Source organism: Ursus arctos, chromosome X (assembly GCF_023065955.2).
Source record: "Ursus arctos isolate Adak ecotype North America chromosome X, UrsArc2.0, whole genome shotgun sequence".
Taxonomy (NCBI): domain Eukaryota; kingdom Metazoa; phylum Chordata; class Mammalia; order Carnivora; family Ursidae; genus Ursus; species Ursus arctos.
The window spans coordinates 54,360,426-54,379,607 of record NC_079873.1 but is presented as its reverse complement, the minus strand read 5'-3'; the positions used below and the strand labels follow the sequence as shown (position 1 = coordinate 54,379,607).

Sequence of the window (19,182 nt, the reverse complement as noted above, 5' to 3'; positions counted from 1 at the left end):
ATAAAGAAGTCATATAACTCTACATACAATTGATTTTTAAATCCTGATCTTGTATTCTACAACATGATGTAGTTTTTTAGTTTTAATAGTGTTTTTGTTGAGTCCTTAGGTTTTTCTCTATGTAAAGTCATGTTATCTCCGAGCTTTACATCTTCCCCTCAAATTTGAATGACATATTTCTTTTCCTTACCAAATTGTCTTAGCTAAACTCTCCAGTAGAATGTTGAAAAGAGGTGGCGAAAGCATACATCTTTGTTTTCTTGGCCTTGGTGAGAAAGTGTTTAGTTATCCACCATTAAGTGTGTCGGCAACTGTGGTTCTTTTGTAGGTGGCTTTTATGAGGCTCCCTATTTCTAGTTTGTTGAGTGTTTTCCTCGTGAGTGGGTGCTGGTTTTTATAAAATAATTTTCTGCATCTATTGAGATTTTATTAGTTAATTCTGTTTATGTATTGTATTATGTTGACTTTTGCATGTTAATTTATATTCCTGGAATAAATCCTACTTGTTCATGGTAGATAATACTTTTATATGTTGTTGGAATAAATTGGCTAGTTCTATTAAAGTAGTTTTGCATCTTTATTTTTATTTTATTTTATTTTATTTTATTTTATTTTATTTTATTTTATTTTATTTTATTTTAAGATTTTATACATTTACTTGAGTGAGAGAGACAGAGAGAGACAGAGACAGAAAGAGAGCACAAGCAGGGGAAGGGAGAGGGACAAGCAGACTCACCGCTGAGTGGGGAGCCCAATGTGGCGCTTGATACAAAGACCCTGAGATCATGACCAGAGATGCAGTCAGATGCTTAAATGACTGAGCCACCCAGGTGTCCCTTGTATTTTTATTCATAAGGGATCTTGGTTTCCAGTTTTCTGTTGTTGTGATGTCTTTGTCTAGTTTTGGTATCAAGATAATACTGGCCTCACAGAATGAGGCAAGAAGTGTTGCCACATATTCTATTTTGTGAAAAGTTTGTGGAGGTTTAGTGTTGATTCTTTTTTAAGTGTTTTTGTAATGTTTACCAGTGAAGCCATCTTGCCCTGATATTTTCTTCTTTGGACATTTTTAAAAATTATTAATTTAATCTCACTTCTTGTCATATGCCTATAAACATTTTCTATTTCTTCTTGAGTCAGTTTACATAGCTTGTGTGTTTCTAGGAATTTGTCCATTTCATCTACATTGTCTAATTTATTCACATTTAATTGCTCATAATATTCCTCTATAAAGCTGTTTATTTCTGAGGTTTGTAGTAATGCCTCATCTTTCTTTTTTTTTAATGATTTTTTATTATATTATGTTAGTCACCATACAGTACATCCCCGGTTTCCGATGTAAGGCTCGATGATTCATTAGTTGTGTATAACACCGAGTGCACCATGCAGTACATGCCCTCCTTACTACCCATCACCGGTCTATCCCATTCCCCCACCCCCCTCCCCTCTGAGGCCCTCAGTTTGTTTCCCATAGTCCATAGTCTCTCATGTTTCATTCCCCCTTCTGATTACCCCCCCTTTCTTTATCCCTTTCTTCCCCTACCGATCATCCTAGTTCTTATGTTCCATAGATGAGAGAACCCATATGATAGTTGTCTTTCTCTGCTTGACTTATTTCACTTAGCATTATCTCCTCCAGTGCCATCCATGTTGTAGCAAATGTTGAGAACTCATTCTTTCTGATAGCTGAGTAATATTCTATTGTATATATGGACCACAACTTCTTAATCCAGTCATCTGTTGAAGGGCATCTCGGCTCCTTCCACGATTTAGCTATTGTGGACATTGCTGCTATGAACATTGGGGTGCATATGGCCCTTCTCTTCACTATGTCTGTATCTTTGGGGTAAATACCCAGTAGTGCAAAGGCTGGATCATAGGGTAGCTCAATTTTTAACTTTTTAAGGGACCTCCACACTGTTTTCCAGAGTGGCTGTACCAACTTGCATTCCCACCAACAATGTAGGAGGGATCCCCTTTCTCCACATCCTCTCCAACAATTGTTGTCTCTTGCCTTGTCAATTTTTGCCATTCTAACTGGCGTAAGGTGGTATCTCAGTGGGGTTTTGATTTGAATTTCCTTGATGGCTAATGATTTTGAACATTTTTTCCTGTGTCTGTTAGCCATTTGTATGTCTTCATTGGAAAAGTGTCTGTTCATATCTTCTGCCCATTTTTTGATTTGTTTATTTGTTTCTCATGTATTGAGTTTGAGAAGTTCTTTGTAGATCTTGGATACCAGTCCTTTATCTGTAGTGTCATTTGCAAATATCTTCTCCCATTCTGTGGGCTGCCTCTTAGTTTTTCTGACTGTTTCCTTGGATGTGCAGAAACTTTTTATCTTGATGAAGTCCCATAAGTTCATTTTATCATTTGTTTCTCTTGCCTTTGGGGATGTATCATGAAAAAGGTTGCTTTGGCCGATGTCGTAGAGGTTGCTGCCTGAGTTCTCCTCTAGAATTTTGATGGATTCCTGTCTCACATCGAGGTCTTTCATCCATTTGGAGTTTATTTTTGTGTATGGTGTGAGAGAGTGGTCAAGTTTCATTCTTTTGCATGTAGCTGTCCAATTTTCCCAGCACCATTTATTGAAGAGACTGTCTTTTTCCCACCGGATGTTTTTTCCTGCTTTATCAAATATTAGTTGCCCAAAGAGCCAAGGGTCCATTTCTGGGCTCTCTATTGTGTTCCATTGGTCTATGTGTCTGTTTTTGTGCCAGTACCATGCTGTCTTTGTGATCACAGCTTTGTAGTACAGCTCGAAATCCGGCATTGTGATGCCCCCAGCTTTGTTTTTCCTTTTCAACAGTTCCTTGGAGATTCGGGGCCTTTTCTGTTTCCATACAAATTTAAGGACTGTTTGTTCCAGTTCTTTGAAAAATGTCCTCGGTATTTTGATCGGGATAGCATTGAAAGTGTAGATTGCTCTGGGTAGCATGGACATTTTAACTATGTTAATTCTTCTGATCCATGAGCATGGAATATCTTTCCATCTTTTTATGTCTTCCTCAATGTCTTTCAAGAGTGATTTATAGTTTCTAGAATATAGGTCCTTTACATCTCTGGTTAAGTTAATTCCAAGGTAACGTATGGTTTTTGGTGCTATTGTAAATGGGATGGATTCCCTAATTTCTCTTTCTTCGGTCTCGTTATTCATGTATAGAAATGCAACTGATTTCTGAGCATTGATTTTGTATCCCGCCATGTTACTGAATTGCTCTGTAACTTCTAATAGTTTGGGAGTGGCTTCTTTTGGGTTTTCCATATAGAGTATCATGTCATCTGCGAAGAGAGACATTTTGACTTCTTCTTTGCCGATTTGAATACCTTTGATCCCTTTTTGTCGTCTGATTGCTGTTGCAAGGACTTCTAGTACTATGTTGAATAATAGTGGTGAGAGTGGGCATCCTTGTCGAGTTCCTGATCTTAAGGGAAAGGCTTCCAGCTTTTCCCCATTGAGAATAATATTTGCAGTAGGCTTTTCATAGATGGCTTTTATGAGATTGAGAAATGTACCTTCTATTCCTTCACTCTGAAGGGTTTTAATCAGGAAAGGATGCTGTATTTTGTCAAATGCTTTTTCGGCATCGATTGAGAGGATCATATGGTTCCTGAGTCTTTTCTTGTTGATATGATGTATCACGCTGAATGATTTGCGAATATTGAACCACGCTTGCTTCCCAGGTATGAATCCCACTTGATCGTGATGGATAATCCTTTAATGTACTGTTGGATTCTATTAGCAAGTATCTTGTTGAGGATTTTGGCATCCATATTCATTAGGGAAATCGGTCTGTAATTCTCCTTTTTGATGCGGTCTTTGCCTGGTTTGGGGATCAAGGTAATATTGGCCTCATAGAATGAGTTTGGTAGCTTTCCTTCTGTTTCTATTTTTTGAAATAGCTTTAGGAGAATAGGTATTATTTCTTCTTTGAATGTTTGGTAGAATTCCCCAGGAAAACCATCCGGGCCTGGAGTTTTGTTATTTGGAAGGTTGTTTTTCACTGACTCAATCTCTTCATAATTAATTGGCCTGTTTAAGAAATCAATTTCTTCCTGTTTCAATCTTGGTAGTTTATAGGTTTCCAGGAAGGATTCCATCTCTTCCAGATTACTTAGTTTACTGGCATATAGCTGTTGATAATAATTTCTAATAATCCTTCCAATTTCAATGGTGTTTGTCGTGACCTCTCCTTTTTCATTCATAATTTTAATAATCTGGGTCCTTTGTCTTTTCTTTTGGATAAGTCTTGCCAGTGGTCTGTCAATTTTATTGATTCTCTCAACGAACCAGCTTCTAGTCCTGTTGATCTGCTCTACTGTACTTCTGGTTTCTGCTTGATTGATTTCAACTCTAATTTTGGTCAACTGCTTCCTCATGCGTGGATTAGGCCTGTCCCTGTTGCTGTTCCAGCTTCTTGAGGTGAGAATATAAAAACTGCATTTTAGATTTTTCTATTCTTTTGAGTGAGGCTTGGATGGCTATGTATTTCCCCCTTAGGACTGCCTTTGCAGTATCCCATAGGTTTTGGACTGTTGTATTTTCATTCTCATTGGTCTCCATAAATTGTTTAATTTGATTTTTGATTTCCTGGTTTATCGAGTCATTCCTAAGCAGGATGGTTCTTAGTCTCCAAGTGTTTGAGTTTCTTCCAAATTTTTCCTTGTGGTTGAGTTCCAATTTCAGAGCGTTGTGGTCTGAGAATATGCAGGGGATAATTTCAATCTTTTGGTATCGGTTGAGACCTGTTTTGTGTCCCAGAACATGGTCTATTCTTCAGAATGTTCCATGGGCATTAGAATAGAATGAGTATTCTTTGGTTCTGGGGTGTAGTGTTCTATATATATCTATGAGGTCCAACTCATCGAGTATGGCATTCAAAGCCTTTGATTCTTTGCTCAGTTTTTGCCAGGGTGTTCTGTCTATTTCTGATAGTGGAGTGTTGAGGTCCCCTACTATTAATGTATTTTTATTTATATGTCCCTTTATTCTGGTTAAGAGTTGGCTTGTGTATCTTGCTGCTCCCCTGTTAGGGGCATATATATTTATAATTGTCATATCCACTTGTTGAATATTTCCTTTAAGAATAATATAGTGCCCTTCTGCGTCTCTAACTATAGCCTGTAGTTTAAAATCCAATTTATCTGATATGAGAATTGCTACCCCAGCTTTCTTTTGAGGTCCATTTGCGTGAAAGATGGTACTCCATCCCCTTACTCTCAGTCTGAATGCATCTTTGGGTTCGAAATGAGTCTCTTGTAGACAGCAAATGGATGGGTCATTTCTTTTTATCCAATCTGCAACCCTGTGGCGTGTTATTGGAGAATTTAAGCCATTAACATTGAGACTGAGTACTGAGAGATATGATTTTAATGATGCCATGTTGCCAGTAAAGTCTTTGTTTGTATTGGCTGTGACTTTCTGTTCTGTATCACTCTTGGGGCCTTTTTACTTTTATAGAACCCCTCGTAATATCTCCTGTAGGGCTGGTTTCGTGGTTACGAAATTGGTCAATGACTGGCGATTCTGGAAGGTCTTTATTTCTCCATCAATTCTGAATGACAGTCTTGGTGGATAAAGGATCCTTGGCTGCATGTTTTTCTCTGAAAGAGCTTTAAATATGCTCCCCCCTTTCTCTCATTCCAGGTCTGTATAGACAGGTCTGACATAATTCTGATGCCTTTGCCTTGGTACGTGAGAAATTTCTTTGCCCTGGCCGCTTTCAGTACTGTATCCTTGGATCTAATATTTGCGAAATGCACTATGACGTGACGTGGCGTAGGTTTGTCATGGTTGAGCTTGGGAGGGGTCCTCTCTGCCTCTTGGACACGAATGTTTGTTTCCCTCGCTAGATTAGGGAAGTTTTCAGCTACAATTTGTTCAAATATCTCTTCTAGACCTCTGTTTTTCTCCGCCCCCTTGGGGATGTTGATGATTCTAACATTGGATCGTTTCATTGAGTCAGTAATCTCCCGTAACCTACATTCGTGGGCTTGGATTTTTTTAAGAGCAGCTTCTATTTTGGTTTTTTCCTCTATTAACCCATCCTCCAATTCACTAACCCGTTCCTCTGCTTCTGTGACCCTGGCCGTCAGAGCCTCTAGTTTTGCCTGCATTTGGCTCATAGAATTTTTAATTTCTGTCAGATTCGCTCTCATTTCTGTCCTTAGGGATTCTATATTCTTAGTAACCTTTTCGTTAATACTTTTTTCAATTCTACTCATCATTTTGAGCATCGTGATTCTGAATTCCATTTCTGATACTTTGGTTACATCCATATCCATTATTTCTGTGGCAGAGGCCACAGACTGACTGTCTTTTCTTTGCTGGGAGGGGGGAGGGCTTCTCCTTCTTGTCGTTCTGATGAAGAGAGGTTGCGGGGTTGTTCAGAGCCCAAATTATTGACTGGGTCCCAGGCCGTGCCCCTTGTTTTATAGGGATCTTAGGGATGTGGGCTTCTTCTTTAAAGATTTTATTCATTTATTTATTTATCTGAGAGAGAGACACAGACAGTCAGCAAGAACGGGAACAGAAGCAGGGGAGTGGGAGAAGAAGAAGCAGGCTCCCAGTGGAGGAGCCCGATGAGGGACTCCTTTCCGGAACGCCGGGATCATGCCCTAAGCCGGAGACAGGCGCTCAATGACTGCGCCACCCAGGGGCCCCGTGTTGTGGGCTTCTTGATTTTTCAGCCTGCCTTCTGTGTTCTGGGGGAGGGGCCTGCCATGCCGATACTCAGGCAACCCCGTTTGGGTAGAGTCTCCGTGTCCCCTGGGAGGGGGGATTGGGATGGGCACGCTGTGAGCCTGTATTTCCAGGCTTTTGTTCTCTGGCGGCTTTCCCTGGAGGTCTGCTATGCCTCTTCTGAGAGTCAGAGCAGCAGAGGCTGAATTGTCACAAAACAGAGGGCTTGCGGCCCGTTCTCCACTGATGTTCTGGCCACTTTAACTCTGTTACTGTTGGTGCTGCTCAACCCTGCAGCGTCCCGGGATGTGTGCCCCACACCTGGTGTCCCAGCCCTCACTTCCAGGGCCGGCGTGTCTCTGTCCTTTGTGTTTCTAACACCACCAGCTGCCAGCCGCCCTGCACGCTCCCGGATCTCCCGGTCTCAGTCTATGCCCGGTGAGCACACCCGGATTCCGGAGTTCTGTGAGAAGCCTGGTGGTGTGCGCACCCGGTTCAGGGTCTCAGTCTGCTGTTCCGAGGGTGCGGACCGCGAGTCTGCCTGCTCCCCCGTGCAGGTGGCCCACCAGCCGCCAGCCGCCCCGCGCGCGCTCTGGGAGCTCCCAGTCTCAGTCTGGATCCCGTGAGCACACCGGGATTCCAGTGTTCCGCAAGATGCCTGGTGGCTCGTGCTCCCGGCTCACCGGTCTCAGTCCGCTGTCTCGCGGGTGCCGTCCATGAGTCCGCCGGCTCCCCCGTGCAGGTGGCTGCCGCTTCCTGGCGCCTGAACGTGGCGGCTCCCTCCCCCTTCCGTTTATCTTCCGATATCTGTGCGTGGTTTCACGGCTCCCCTCTTTGTACCTCAATACTTAGCGCTGGAGATGTTCATTTGTAGAGATCTAGATGTATCTTCCTGCGTCTCAGGCTGATTCCGTGGTTATTGAGGCTGGCCTGGTACCTATCCAGCCCGACTCAGGGGACCGGCTGAAAAAGGGGTCCCCTACTCCTCCGCCATCTTAACTCCCCCAGCCTGCCTCAGGGCTTTTTGACTTTCTTCTCACCAGGAGCAGCACAGTGACCTTTGGGCTCCAATTCTGCCGAGCCTGCTGACCTTTAATACTCCATGCTTTAGAGATGTGGTATGAGTAGGGGATTGTGCTGGACTTTTGGGGGAGGGTCCTGTGGTGCTGGGACTCAGGCAATGTTGACTGAGTAGGGTAGTCCCGCCAGAGCACAGGGGTGTGAAAATTATTGTAATCAAGTCAGGCAGCTTGTGTAGGCCCTGTGCTGCCTCCTGCAGGTGGCTCTGTGTTTATGCTGAGGGGCAAGGGAGTGAAATGGGACCAGCCAGTTCTTTTGTCCCTGGAGAAACATCTCTGTGAGCACTGTCTCTCAGGGAAGTACTCACATTAGAATAAATAATCTCCCCTCTGTGTGTCCCAGGAATTTTTCAGATCACTGTTTTCAGGTGGCCTACCTCCCCTTTTCTGCCCGTCTTCTCCCCAGGAGCAGTGCAGTTCCCTCCAGGCTCATAACAGCCAAGCCTGTTGACATTTAAAATTCTAGACTTTAAGCCCTGCTAGTTGTAAGAACTCAGAAAACTCAGCCCTTTTGTTTTCCCTGTCAATGGCTTTGGGAAAACATTCTCCTTGTGTGTGCCCTTGTGTGCTCCTCTTTCTTTCTCTCACCCTTCTCTTGTGACCATGGCTCCCTCTCATCTGCAGCACCCATGATCCATTTGTCCCTCAAACCATGTCTCCCCACTTCCTACCTTCTTCAGTGTGGCCTTTTCTCACCCTTTAGTTGTGGAGTTTGTTCTGTTGGTCTTCAGGTTGATTTCTTGGATATTTAGGATGATTTGATAATTATCTCATTGTATTCATGGGACTAGACCAACCTAGGGTCTTTCTGTTCTGACACCATCTTCCCAAATCCTGGTTTATTTTTCTTTGAATTTAGCCTGGTAGACTCCCTTTAGTATTTATTGTAGGGCAGATTACTAGCAACTAATCCAGTTTTTGTTTATCTGGGAATATCTTCATTTTTGAAGTTTAATTTTGCGAGATGCGGAATATTATTGTAGGGTTACAGGGTTTTTGTCTCACAGAGTCGAGGAATGAATCTCCTGGACACAAAAGGGTGAAGTGAGGTGAAAGTTATTAAGTGAAGTTGAGAACAGAAAGGAAAGAAAAGGAGCTCTGTAGAGTGAGAGTCGTCCTGAATGGGTTGCCACTGAGGGCTTTTATGGTCAGTCTTTTATAGAAAACTGACCAGGGAACTTGGTAAATTTCTTGTCCATAGCACCTAAAACCAAACACTGTGGATTTGTAAATTTCATAAGCATATCCTTTCTATATTTAGAACAAAGATGGTGGATTTGTTACCTTTCCTTCTCTCTGGTTAATATCTATAACATTTCTTCACATCTGGGATTTCTGTGAGCCTGGTCATGTAGCTCCCTACCTGTCTTTCTCTTCCTAGCCTCACCTGTCCCTTACTCATTATCTTGAAAGTTCCCTCCACCCCAGCCTTTTGAATATGCTACTTTGCTGTCTGATCCTTCAGAATTCCTGATGAAAAATTCAGCTGTTAATCTTATTGAGGATTTCTTGTTCATGATGAGTATTTTTCTTTTTTAAAAATTTTTAAAATTATATTATGTTAGTCACCATACAGTACATCCCTGGTTTTTTGATGTAAAGTTCGATGATTCATTAGTTGCGTATAACACCCAGTGCTCCATGCAATACGTGCCCTCCTTACTACCCATCACCGGCCTATCCCATTCCCCCACCCCCCTCCCCTTCAAAGCCCTCAGTTTGTTTCTCAGAGACTGTAGTCTCTCATGCTTCACTCCCCATGATGAGTCTTTTTCTTTTGCCTTTTTAAAAGATTTTGTCCCCTTCCTTATCTTTCAGCAGTTGACTGTGATATTTTTAGGTGTGTATATCTGAGTTTATCTTTCATTAGGTGTGTATTGAGCTTGTTGGGAGTGAAGGTGATCTTTATTTTTATCAAATGTGGCAAATATTCTTTCTTTGTATTCCTCCCTTATTCTAGGATTTCCATTGTGTGTGTTGTTATGTTTATGGTGCCTCATAAGTCTCCAAGATTCTGTTGATTTTTCTTCATTCTTTCTTCTTTCTGTTCCATAGATTTGGTAATCTTAGTTGACCTGTCTTTAGGTTCACTGATTCTTCTGTCTGCCAAATTCTAATCTTGACCTTGTGTAGTAACGTTTCCATGTCTATTATTGTATTTTTTAACTACGGAATTTTTAGTTGATTCTTTTAAAATATTCTCCAACTCATTATTGATATTCTGTATTTGGTGAGATATTGTTCTCATTTTCTCCTTTAGTTTTTTTTAGATATGGTTCTCTTTAATTCTTTGAATATGTTTAGAATAGCTAATTTAAAATCTTTGTCTAGTAAGTTCAATGTCTGGACTTTCTCATGGACAGTTTCTGTTGATTACATTTTTTTAGTATAAGCCAATGTTTCCTGTTTCTGTGTGTCTCCTAATTTCTTGTTGAAAAGTGTGCATTTAATATTGTATAATGTGACAATTCTTGAAATGAGAACCTCTCTCTTTCCCCATGGTTTATGTGTTTGTTGTTGTTTTCTTCTTTATTGACTTCTTGAACTAATTCTGTATTTAAGTCTGTATTTTTGTTGTGTGTGGCCACTGGTCTTTGGTAGGTTAGCTTAGTGATCACCTACTGATTGGACAAGGATTCCATGAAATATCTTGAGCCAGCAAGTTTCCCAGCTTTTGGTGAAGGGCTTCGTTGGGTGTATGTTATGGCATGCCCCCAACACCCAGCTAGTCAGTTTGCAACTCTACCTGCCATTCTCTCCCTGCTTGTTCCGGGCCTCAAGGTCAGATAGAAGTGAGAGATTAGGGCCATCTCAAATTTTTCATGAACATAGACATAGCCTGGGGTGTGCACACATTCCTTCACATGTGCACGTCATTCTAGATTCTTAGGGATAGGTTGTAGCTTTGCATAGGTCCTGTGCACATGTCATTCTCCAAGTTGCCATTCTCTAATTTTTTTATGAAGCATTTTGGGTTCCTGGACCCAATTCCAACGTATTTTTGGGAGTGGATTCCCCACAGTAACAAGCAATTCTCTGAAGACCAGCTTAATGTCCTACCATTCAACTCAATTATGACACCATCTCCCTGGAAACCAGATTCTGCAGGTCAAGGGTTCAGTTGTACAAGACTGCACTACTGCTTTCAGATGTCTGTCACAAGTCCAGTGCTTCTGACCAACTGGCTATAAACTAAAGGTTCCCACAATGCCCTTCTTAGGTTTGATTCATTTGCTAGAATGGCTCACAGAACTCAAAGAAATATTTTACTTACTAGATTACAGGTTTACTATGAAAGGATATAACATAAGAACAGCCTCATAGAAGGTATGTATAGGGCATATTATGGGAAAAGGGTGTGGAGCTTCCATGCCCTTTCTGAGCGTACCATTTTCCCCACTTCTCTACATATTTACTAACATGGAAGTTCCTTTTGGGTTTTTATGGAGGCTTCATTACATAGGGATGATTGATTAAATCATTGACCATTGGTGGTTGATTCAACCTCTAGTCTCTTTCTCCTCCCCAGAGGTCAGAAGAGTGAGGATGAGAGTTCCAATGTTCTAATTACATGGTTAGTTCTTCTGGCAACCAGTCCCTGTTTTTAGATGTGGTCCAAAAATCATGCCATTAGCCTAACAAAAGAATTTTATGGCTCTCATCACTTAGAGTGAGTGGGGGAATGGGCAAAATGAGTGAAGGAGAGCAATAGGTACAGACTTGTAGCTATGGAATGAGTAAATCACCGGGATGAAATGTACGGCATAGGGAATATTGTCAGTGGCATTTTAATAGAATTGTATGGTAACAGACGGTAGTTACACTTGTGGTGAGCGTAGCATAATGTTGTATAGAGTTGCTGAATCACTATGTTGTACACTTGAAACTAATATGACATTGTATGTCAGGAATACTTTACTAAAAAGATTTTAAAGTAAGTTACCAGATGTTGGAAGATATGTGGATCAACTGAAATTTTCATATATTATTGATAGGAATACAAAGTAGTACAATGACTTTGGAACAACAATTTGACCCTTTTTTTAATGTTTTAAGATACACTTACCAACCAATCCTATAGCCGTTTTGTTGGACCCTTATGTATTTACTCAGGATAAATGAAAATATATGTCCTAGAAAGATTTCTACATGAATGTTTAAAGTAACGTTCTTCACAATAGTGAAAAACTAGAAACAGCACAATGTCCATAAATAAGTGAATGAATGAATTATGGTATATTTATACAGTGGAATCTACTCAGCAACAAAAATAATGAATTACAGATAAATGAATTTCTAAGATATTGTGCAGACTAAAGTAATTTAGATATGAGTATGTTCTATATGATTCCATAGAAGAAAATAGTGATAATAAGTAAATTCTTTTCTATACAACATTAATTGCCTGACTAATTAATTCTGTTTTATTCTACCTTATTCCCAGAAAGCTTCAGTTGCCTAAAAAACACTATCCAGCTACATTCTAGAATGAGTGTGGGAAAGACATTATAGAAGACATGTGAATCAGAAGGTGGTATAGAGAGAACCCTCAAAGATAGCTTGAACAATTATGAGACAGAGGCTTGGTGGACAAGGATGCAGAAGTATTGGGAAAGATAGAATAATGATTTTACATGGTCTAGAGTGATGTAGTAAGTTTTATTTTAATAAGGAAATAAATGCCCCATACCTAACAAGCATTTCTAGGTTATCTATTGATTCTTTGAAGTCCAAAAGTTACCCAACTCATTTCTCTGAAATACATGACTCATTTCTGGTACTTTTCTTAGTACAGAGGTCAAATATATGAGACTTTCTTTCAATGAAGAGCTGTCAATTTGTGCTTGTTTATATTTGCGAATGTGATTTGTCTGCATAGTCTCATTTTTTATTTGTTTGTTTATAAGGTAAGTATAGTACCTACCTTTGTGTTTTCAAGAGGAGTAAGTGAGAGTGCTTATGGAAAGTCCTTCATAAACTTTTTCAAGCTCTGTGCAAATATAAAGTAGTGTTTTTAATCAGGCTAGATGTCTAGAGAAGAGAAGTTGGTACAAATAATGAAAATGGGAATGAATGCATCTCCTTTCTTACCCCATGCTTTTACTTACAAAATAGTATGAATGTAAAAAAAATCATAATATTTGTGGTTTCTCAAATATTCAGATAATTGTAAAAGAGCACTTATTATTAACTGTACCTTGTTTGTATCAAGAAAAAACTGAAGGAATCCAGGTATTTGTGAAAGGGCAATATAATGAATATTCTTACTTAATTTCCCTGAGTGACACAGAAAGCACATGGGGGAATTCTGGACTTGTCCTTTTCTGCTGCTGGCCAAAGTGGCCAGAGAAAAGTGATTGTTTTCCAGCCGTGGAGCCAGTTTTGTGTTCTCTTTGCTGATGAAATATGGAAAACAGGGTGCGCATGCTCCTTTTACATTTATGTGGACCAGATTTGAAGTAGAAAATGTTACTCCAGAGTATGGAAATTTGAGAAGGCATGGTAACCTGGTCTGCAGTCCCTACTCTTTGTAAAACCTTTCTTCTTCTTCCTTTTTTAAAGATTTATTTATTTATTTGAGAGAGAGAACAAGTGGGGGGAGGGGCAGAGGGCAAGGGAGAGAGAGATTCTGAAGCAGACTCCACACTGAGTGTGGAGCCTGACACAGGCTCAGTCCCACTACCGATGAGATCATGACCTGAGGCGAAATCATAAGTAAGACGCTTAACCGACTGAGCCACCCAGGCACTCCTCTCCTTCTCCTACTTCTCCTCCTTCTTCTCCTCCCTCTCCTGCTTCTCCTCCTCTTCTCCCCACCTCCTCCTTGCCAATGATGTGTTCAAAGGGTCAAATCTCTAAATACTGAAAATAAGGTCTTCTGAAAATGGGATGTAGACAAGATGGCAATAAAATTCTAGGCAGGTTAATCTGCTCTGGCCAAATGTCTGGACATGTTTTATTGTGTTTGTGCTTAACCATGTTAGCTTTTTATTGAAAGGAATAGATGCTGTTGTTTGCATTGTCTCCCTTTCTGTTAGTCTGAGAGCAAAAATTCTCATAAGCCTATGTATCTGATAGCTGAGAAGGTGGAAGATGATGAAACTTTGGAGTTAAAGAAGAAATAGGAAAAGGGAGCCAAAAATAACCAAAAGTTCGAGCTTTCTTAGGATATGGTCTAATGAATTACTTTAGTTAGTGAGAGCAGTGCCCCTTAAACTTTAAAGGGCATATGAAGCCCCTAGGGATTATATGAAAATGCAGTTTCTGATTCAGTAAGTCTGGGGTTTGACTTGGGAATATGTATTTCCATAAAGCTCCCAGGTGATGATAATTCTGCTCTGAGAGCCACTCAGAGTAGCAAGGCTGGAGAGTTTGGCTGGACTTCTTGGTGAAGGTCATATTTTAAAAATTTCACTAAAGATAATTTGTCAAAAGGCTAACAAAATGTAATTTAGTTTTATACCTTCATTGGACATTTATATAATAAAGTTCAAAATTATTCTCCAAAAATAAAAGCATTTGTCTGGCCATACCATCCTGAAGTCTTTCATTAATTGCCTCCCTAGTTCAGGTCCCTTGAGGAATACTGTGTGAACAAGTTAAATTTGTTCTCCTGCCAGATAGTATCCTAACCCAGGCTGCCATATGGTTAATATGTAAAATATCCAAGTTGTGCCTGTGTTGCCATGGAAAAGGCCCTGGAGAGATAGACAGACCATCTGGCTTCTACTTTTGACACGGCTGGCTAGCTCAGGGACCTTGAGTACCACAACTCTAAAATTCAGCTGTTTTTTTTTTCTTTTCCTTTGTAGAATGATTATGGGTATTTGTTTGGTGAGAGGTGAGAAAGCATTTAGTCCATTGCCCATAATTGGTGCTCAATTAATGCTTAAAGATACTCTTTTAGGAGTAAAACTAAGTAGTTTTAAGTCTTACAGGCTTTGGGTAGAAGAAGTCAGAGAGGACAGGAATTGAGATTAAAACATGTTCCATAACTTAAAAGGACTTCACTTCATTTCTTCAGAAATGAGTAAATCAGTTAAAGTACATCAGTCTTTACCATTTCTTCTGTTTCTCTTACTTTGCAGATTATTCTTCAGCTGTTCAGAAATTTTCTCAGACACTTCAGTCCTTTCAGTTTGATTTTATTGGAGACACTTTGACTGATGATGAGATTAACATCGGTAAGTCTTCAGCTGCATGTGGCCTTGTGCCTCTTGAGGCAGTTCTGAGACCATGCAGTCTCCTAGGTTTCTGGATACAGGGAACCTGGGCATCTTCATCCTCTGTCGTCTGGTGCCAAGCTCATGGGAGGCTGCTTACGAAGGATAAAGAAACGTATTGCATGGTGCACTGGGTGTTATACGCAAGTAATGAATCATGGAACTTTACATAAAAAACTAGGGATGTACTGTATGGTGACTAACATAATATAATAAAAAAATATTATTAAAAAAAAAAGAAACACTGTCTCCCAGTCCCATTCCCCTCTCACACAAAAGCAATAAAAAGATATCCCTTAAACCTCCACTGAGGCCTTTGACTCAGTCAATCGTCAGGGGACTTTTTCTTTCAAGAATCTAATACATGAAAATAGATATTTTTAAAGGATAAATTAAAGAGTGATTTAAAAAAAAAATCCAAAATGATTTAGAATAACAGTCCTCTAAGGAATAAACTCCTCTAGAATGTTTAAAAGTAGCATTTATTTATGTCCAGCTTTTCAGACAACAGGACATTTGACATCTCTCTTGGAAATTGAATTTAACAACTCACTCTGTGAGCTGTGTGATCTTGGACAGATACTTCCATTTGTTGAGCCTTAGTCTTGTCATCTATAATATGTGGTTAATATTAATATAAAGAATGTTACCAGGAAGAGATTGAACAGTGGAAGTTAAAGAAATTTGTGTTTGTGTTAGTTATTATGAAGTTAAAGTAGTGTCAGCAAACTATGGCCCTTGGGCCAAATCTTGCCTGCCACTTTTTTTTGGTAAATAGAGTTTTGTTGGAACACAGCCACATTTATTCATTTAAATATTGTCTAAGGATACTTTTGTGGTAGGACAACAACACTGAATAGAAGTGGCAGAGACTAGATGGCTTTCAAAGCCTAAAATATTTGTTCTGGTCATTTAAGAAAAAGTCTGGTAACCAGTGAATTAAAGAGTTAGTGTAAAGCATTTGCTAGACAAGAACATTGAACCACAGAACTATTGCAAATGATTTAGTGTCACTGAAACAAGTTAGTTACACAGTTGTGTTTATGAACCCCAGTGTTAAAATATAAAAATGTATTATTATTATTTATGATCATTGTAGTAAATATGAATAATAATATAAAACTATAAATTACCTATGATAGTAAGATATTCCAGCACAGACACGATGTATTGGATGGTATTGGCATATTATATTTTAGCTCTCTTTTGTACATGTATCTCTTTTATGTATATGCAATTAGTTCATACTAAATACAAAATTTTATCTTTTTAACCTAACATTTTATCATAATCATCTTCTGATAGCATTTAAAATTCTTTGTAAACTTCATGGTGGGGCAAGGACATTGTTTTTTTTCACTGCTACTTCCCCAGCATGTAGAGGAGTGCCTAGCATATAGTAGATGCTCAATACATGTTTGCTGAATGAATGAATAATGGCTGCATTTAGATCTCTTTATTATAGGAGCCATACTTTATATAATATTCAACTACTTAGCTTATTTCCAATTTTTCACTATTGTAAATAACACTTCAATGAGTACTTTTATGAGACTAAGATTGATGACTGTTTTGGTAAATGTGGTGGTGTAACTAATGAGGCACACATTTGAATTTAGATTATTTATTCACTTCACTTCATTTTATTTTATTTTAATTTTTTTAATTTTTTATTATGTTATGTTAGTCACCATACAGTACATCCTTAGTTTTTGACATAGTGTTCCATGATTCATTGTTTGCGTATAACACCCAGTGTTGCATGCAATACGTGCCCTCCTTAATACCCATCACTGGGCTAACCCATCCCCCCACCCCCCTCCCCTCTGAAACCCTCAGTTTGTTTCGTGGAGTCCATAGTCTCTCATGGTTCATCTCCCCCTTTCTTCCCCCCCCTTCATTTTTCCCTTCCTTCTCTTAATGATCTCCCTGCTATTCCTTATGTTCTACAAATAAGTGAATCCATATAATTGCCTTTCTCTGCCTGACTTATTTCACTTAGCATAATCTCCTCCAGTTCTGTCCATGTTGATGCAAATGTTGGGTAATCATCCTTTCTGATGGCTGAGTAATATTCCATTGTATACATGGACCACATCTTCTTTATCCATTTGTCTGTTGAAGGGCATCTCAGCTCCTTCCACCATTTGGCCACTGTGGACATTGCTGCTATGAACATTGGGATGCATGTGCCCCCTTGTTTTCACTGCATCTGTGTCATTGGGGTAAATACCCCAATTCAGTAATGTGGCAGGATACAAAATCAATGCACAGGTATCAGTTGCATTTCTATACACTAACAATGAGACTGAAGAAGGAGAAATTAGGGAATCAATTCCATTTACAATAGCACCAAAAAACATAAGATACCTTGGTATAAACCTAACCAAAGAGGTAAAGGATCTATACTCTAGAAACTACAGAACGCTGATGAAAGACATTGATGAAGACACAAAAAGATGGAAAGACATTCCATGCTCATGGATCAGAAGAATAAACATAGTTAAAATATCTATGCTACCCAGAGCAATCTATACTTTCAACGTGATCCCGAACAAAATACTTCATTTTAATTTGCAAATCTATTTTTGTCTAAGGGCATGAATTATTTAAAACTTAATATCATGGGCTCTAGAGTCAGCCCAGATTTGAACTCTAGCTTTGGAACTTATTATCTGTGTAACCTGGGAAGGTGACTTTCCCTTTCTGAGTGTTAATTTTTCTCACCTTTGAAATAGGGATGAGATGATCAATGCCAAGTGTACACAGTACCTCAATACATGTTAACTGTTTAATCATTGTTAATATAAGATTTGATTTCTTTGTACTCTGCAGTGGACTGAATGTTTCTGTGTCCTTCCCAAAATTCATATGTTGAAATTCTAACCCCTGATATGATGGTGCTAAAAGCTGGAGTCTTTGTGAGCTAATTAGGTCATGATGGTGGAACCCCTCATGAATGGGATTAGTGCCCTCATAAAAGAGATACCAGAAGGCTCTTTTACCCTCCTTCCATCATGTAAGGATACACAAGAAGTTGTCAGTCTGCAACCTTGAAAAGGACTCTCACCAGAACCTAAATATGCTGACACCCTAATCTCAGACCTCCAGCCTCCAGAACTGTGAGAAATAAATTTCTGTTGTTTATAAGCTGCCCAGTCTATAGTATTTTGTTACAGCATCCTAAACTTAGTAAGACAGAAAGAAATCAGTACTGAGAAGTCGGGGTGCTGCTGTACCAAATACCTAAAAATGTGGAGGTAGCTTTGGAACTGAGTAACGGGAAGAAGCTGCAAAAGTTTGGAGGTGCATGCTAGGAAAAGCCTAGATTGCCATGAATGGAATTTTAAAGGCAGTTGTGGTGAGAGCTCAGAAAGAAAAAAGGCAAGCCCTGGAGAAAGTTTCCATGAAGAACATGTTATTAGACAATGGAGAAAAGTGATCCTCGTTAAAAAATAGGCAAAGAACTTGGTTGAATTGTGTGTGTATTCCAGTGTTTTGTGGAAGGTAGTGTTTTCTGACTGAAAAAATTGAATATTTGGCTGAGGAAATTTCTAAGTAAAGTGTTAAAAGAATGGCTTGGTTCCCCCTGTCTCTACTAAAAACTGAGAGGAGAAAAATGAACTGAAGATGGAATTATGAAGAAAAATGGAACCAGAACTTCAAAATGCAGATGTTTCTCTGCCTATCCATATTACAAAAAATGACAGCCTGTTTGAAAGAGAACACGAAGGGTGTGGTGGACTGACCATTGCATAAGGAGATCAATGTGGGTGTGAACCATGGAAGTAATCAACTATTGCAATGGAAGCCAGGAATAGAGATGGGATTGTATGAGCAGAAACAGTACCATCTTGGACTATAGGAAACAAAAAATAGGACAAAATGAAGGAATACTGTTTGACTTCTTAGACCCTATAAGACCAGACCATATAGCTATTTGGTTTATGAACATGCACTATTTTTCAAAGACAAAAGAAGGACTCAAGCCAATCCTGAGATCATCAGGGCTGCCACTTCCATCACATGCCTAGAGTGCAGAGGCCCTGGGGCCTTCCCCTAGATTTGAAAGGGCGAGACCAATGCCCAAGGAGCTATAGGGGTGGGCCTACTCAGGGTACATCACCTACCTTACCATAAATGTCAGCCAGTGCCATTTAGGAAAAAGGTGTGTTGAGTTTGAGCATGATGGCTTATA

General features: G+C 39.6%; 1 protein-coding gene across 5 annotated transcripts in view; it reads left to right on the top strand.

The window, feature by feature from the left end:
- The window catches only part of OPHN1 (oligophrenin 1), a 517,756-nt gene that overhangs the window by 144,626 nt on the left and 353,948 nt on the right, over nucleotides 1–19,182 (top strand). For 4 of the 5 annotated variants that reach the window (XM_048213332.2, XM_048213330.2, XM_048213331.2 and 1 more), the window contains exon 3: nucleotides 14,850–14,945. The exons of the other annotated variant lie outside the window; for it this stretch is intronic. In XM_048213332.2, coding sequence (XP_048069289.1) covers nucleotides 14,850–14,945 — 96 coding nt within the window. The remainder of the gene's footprint in view (nucleotides 1–14,849; nucleotides 14,946–19,182) is intronic. 5 annotated transcript variants of the gene reach the window in all.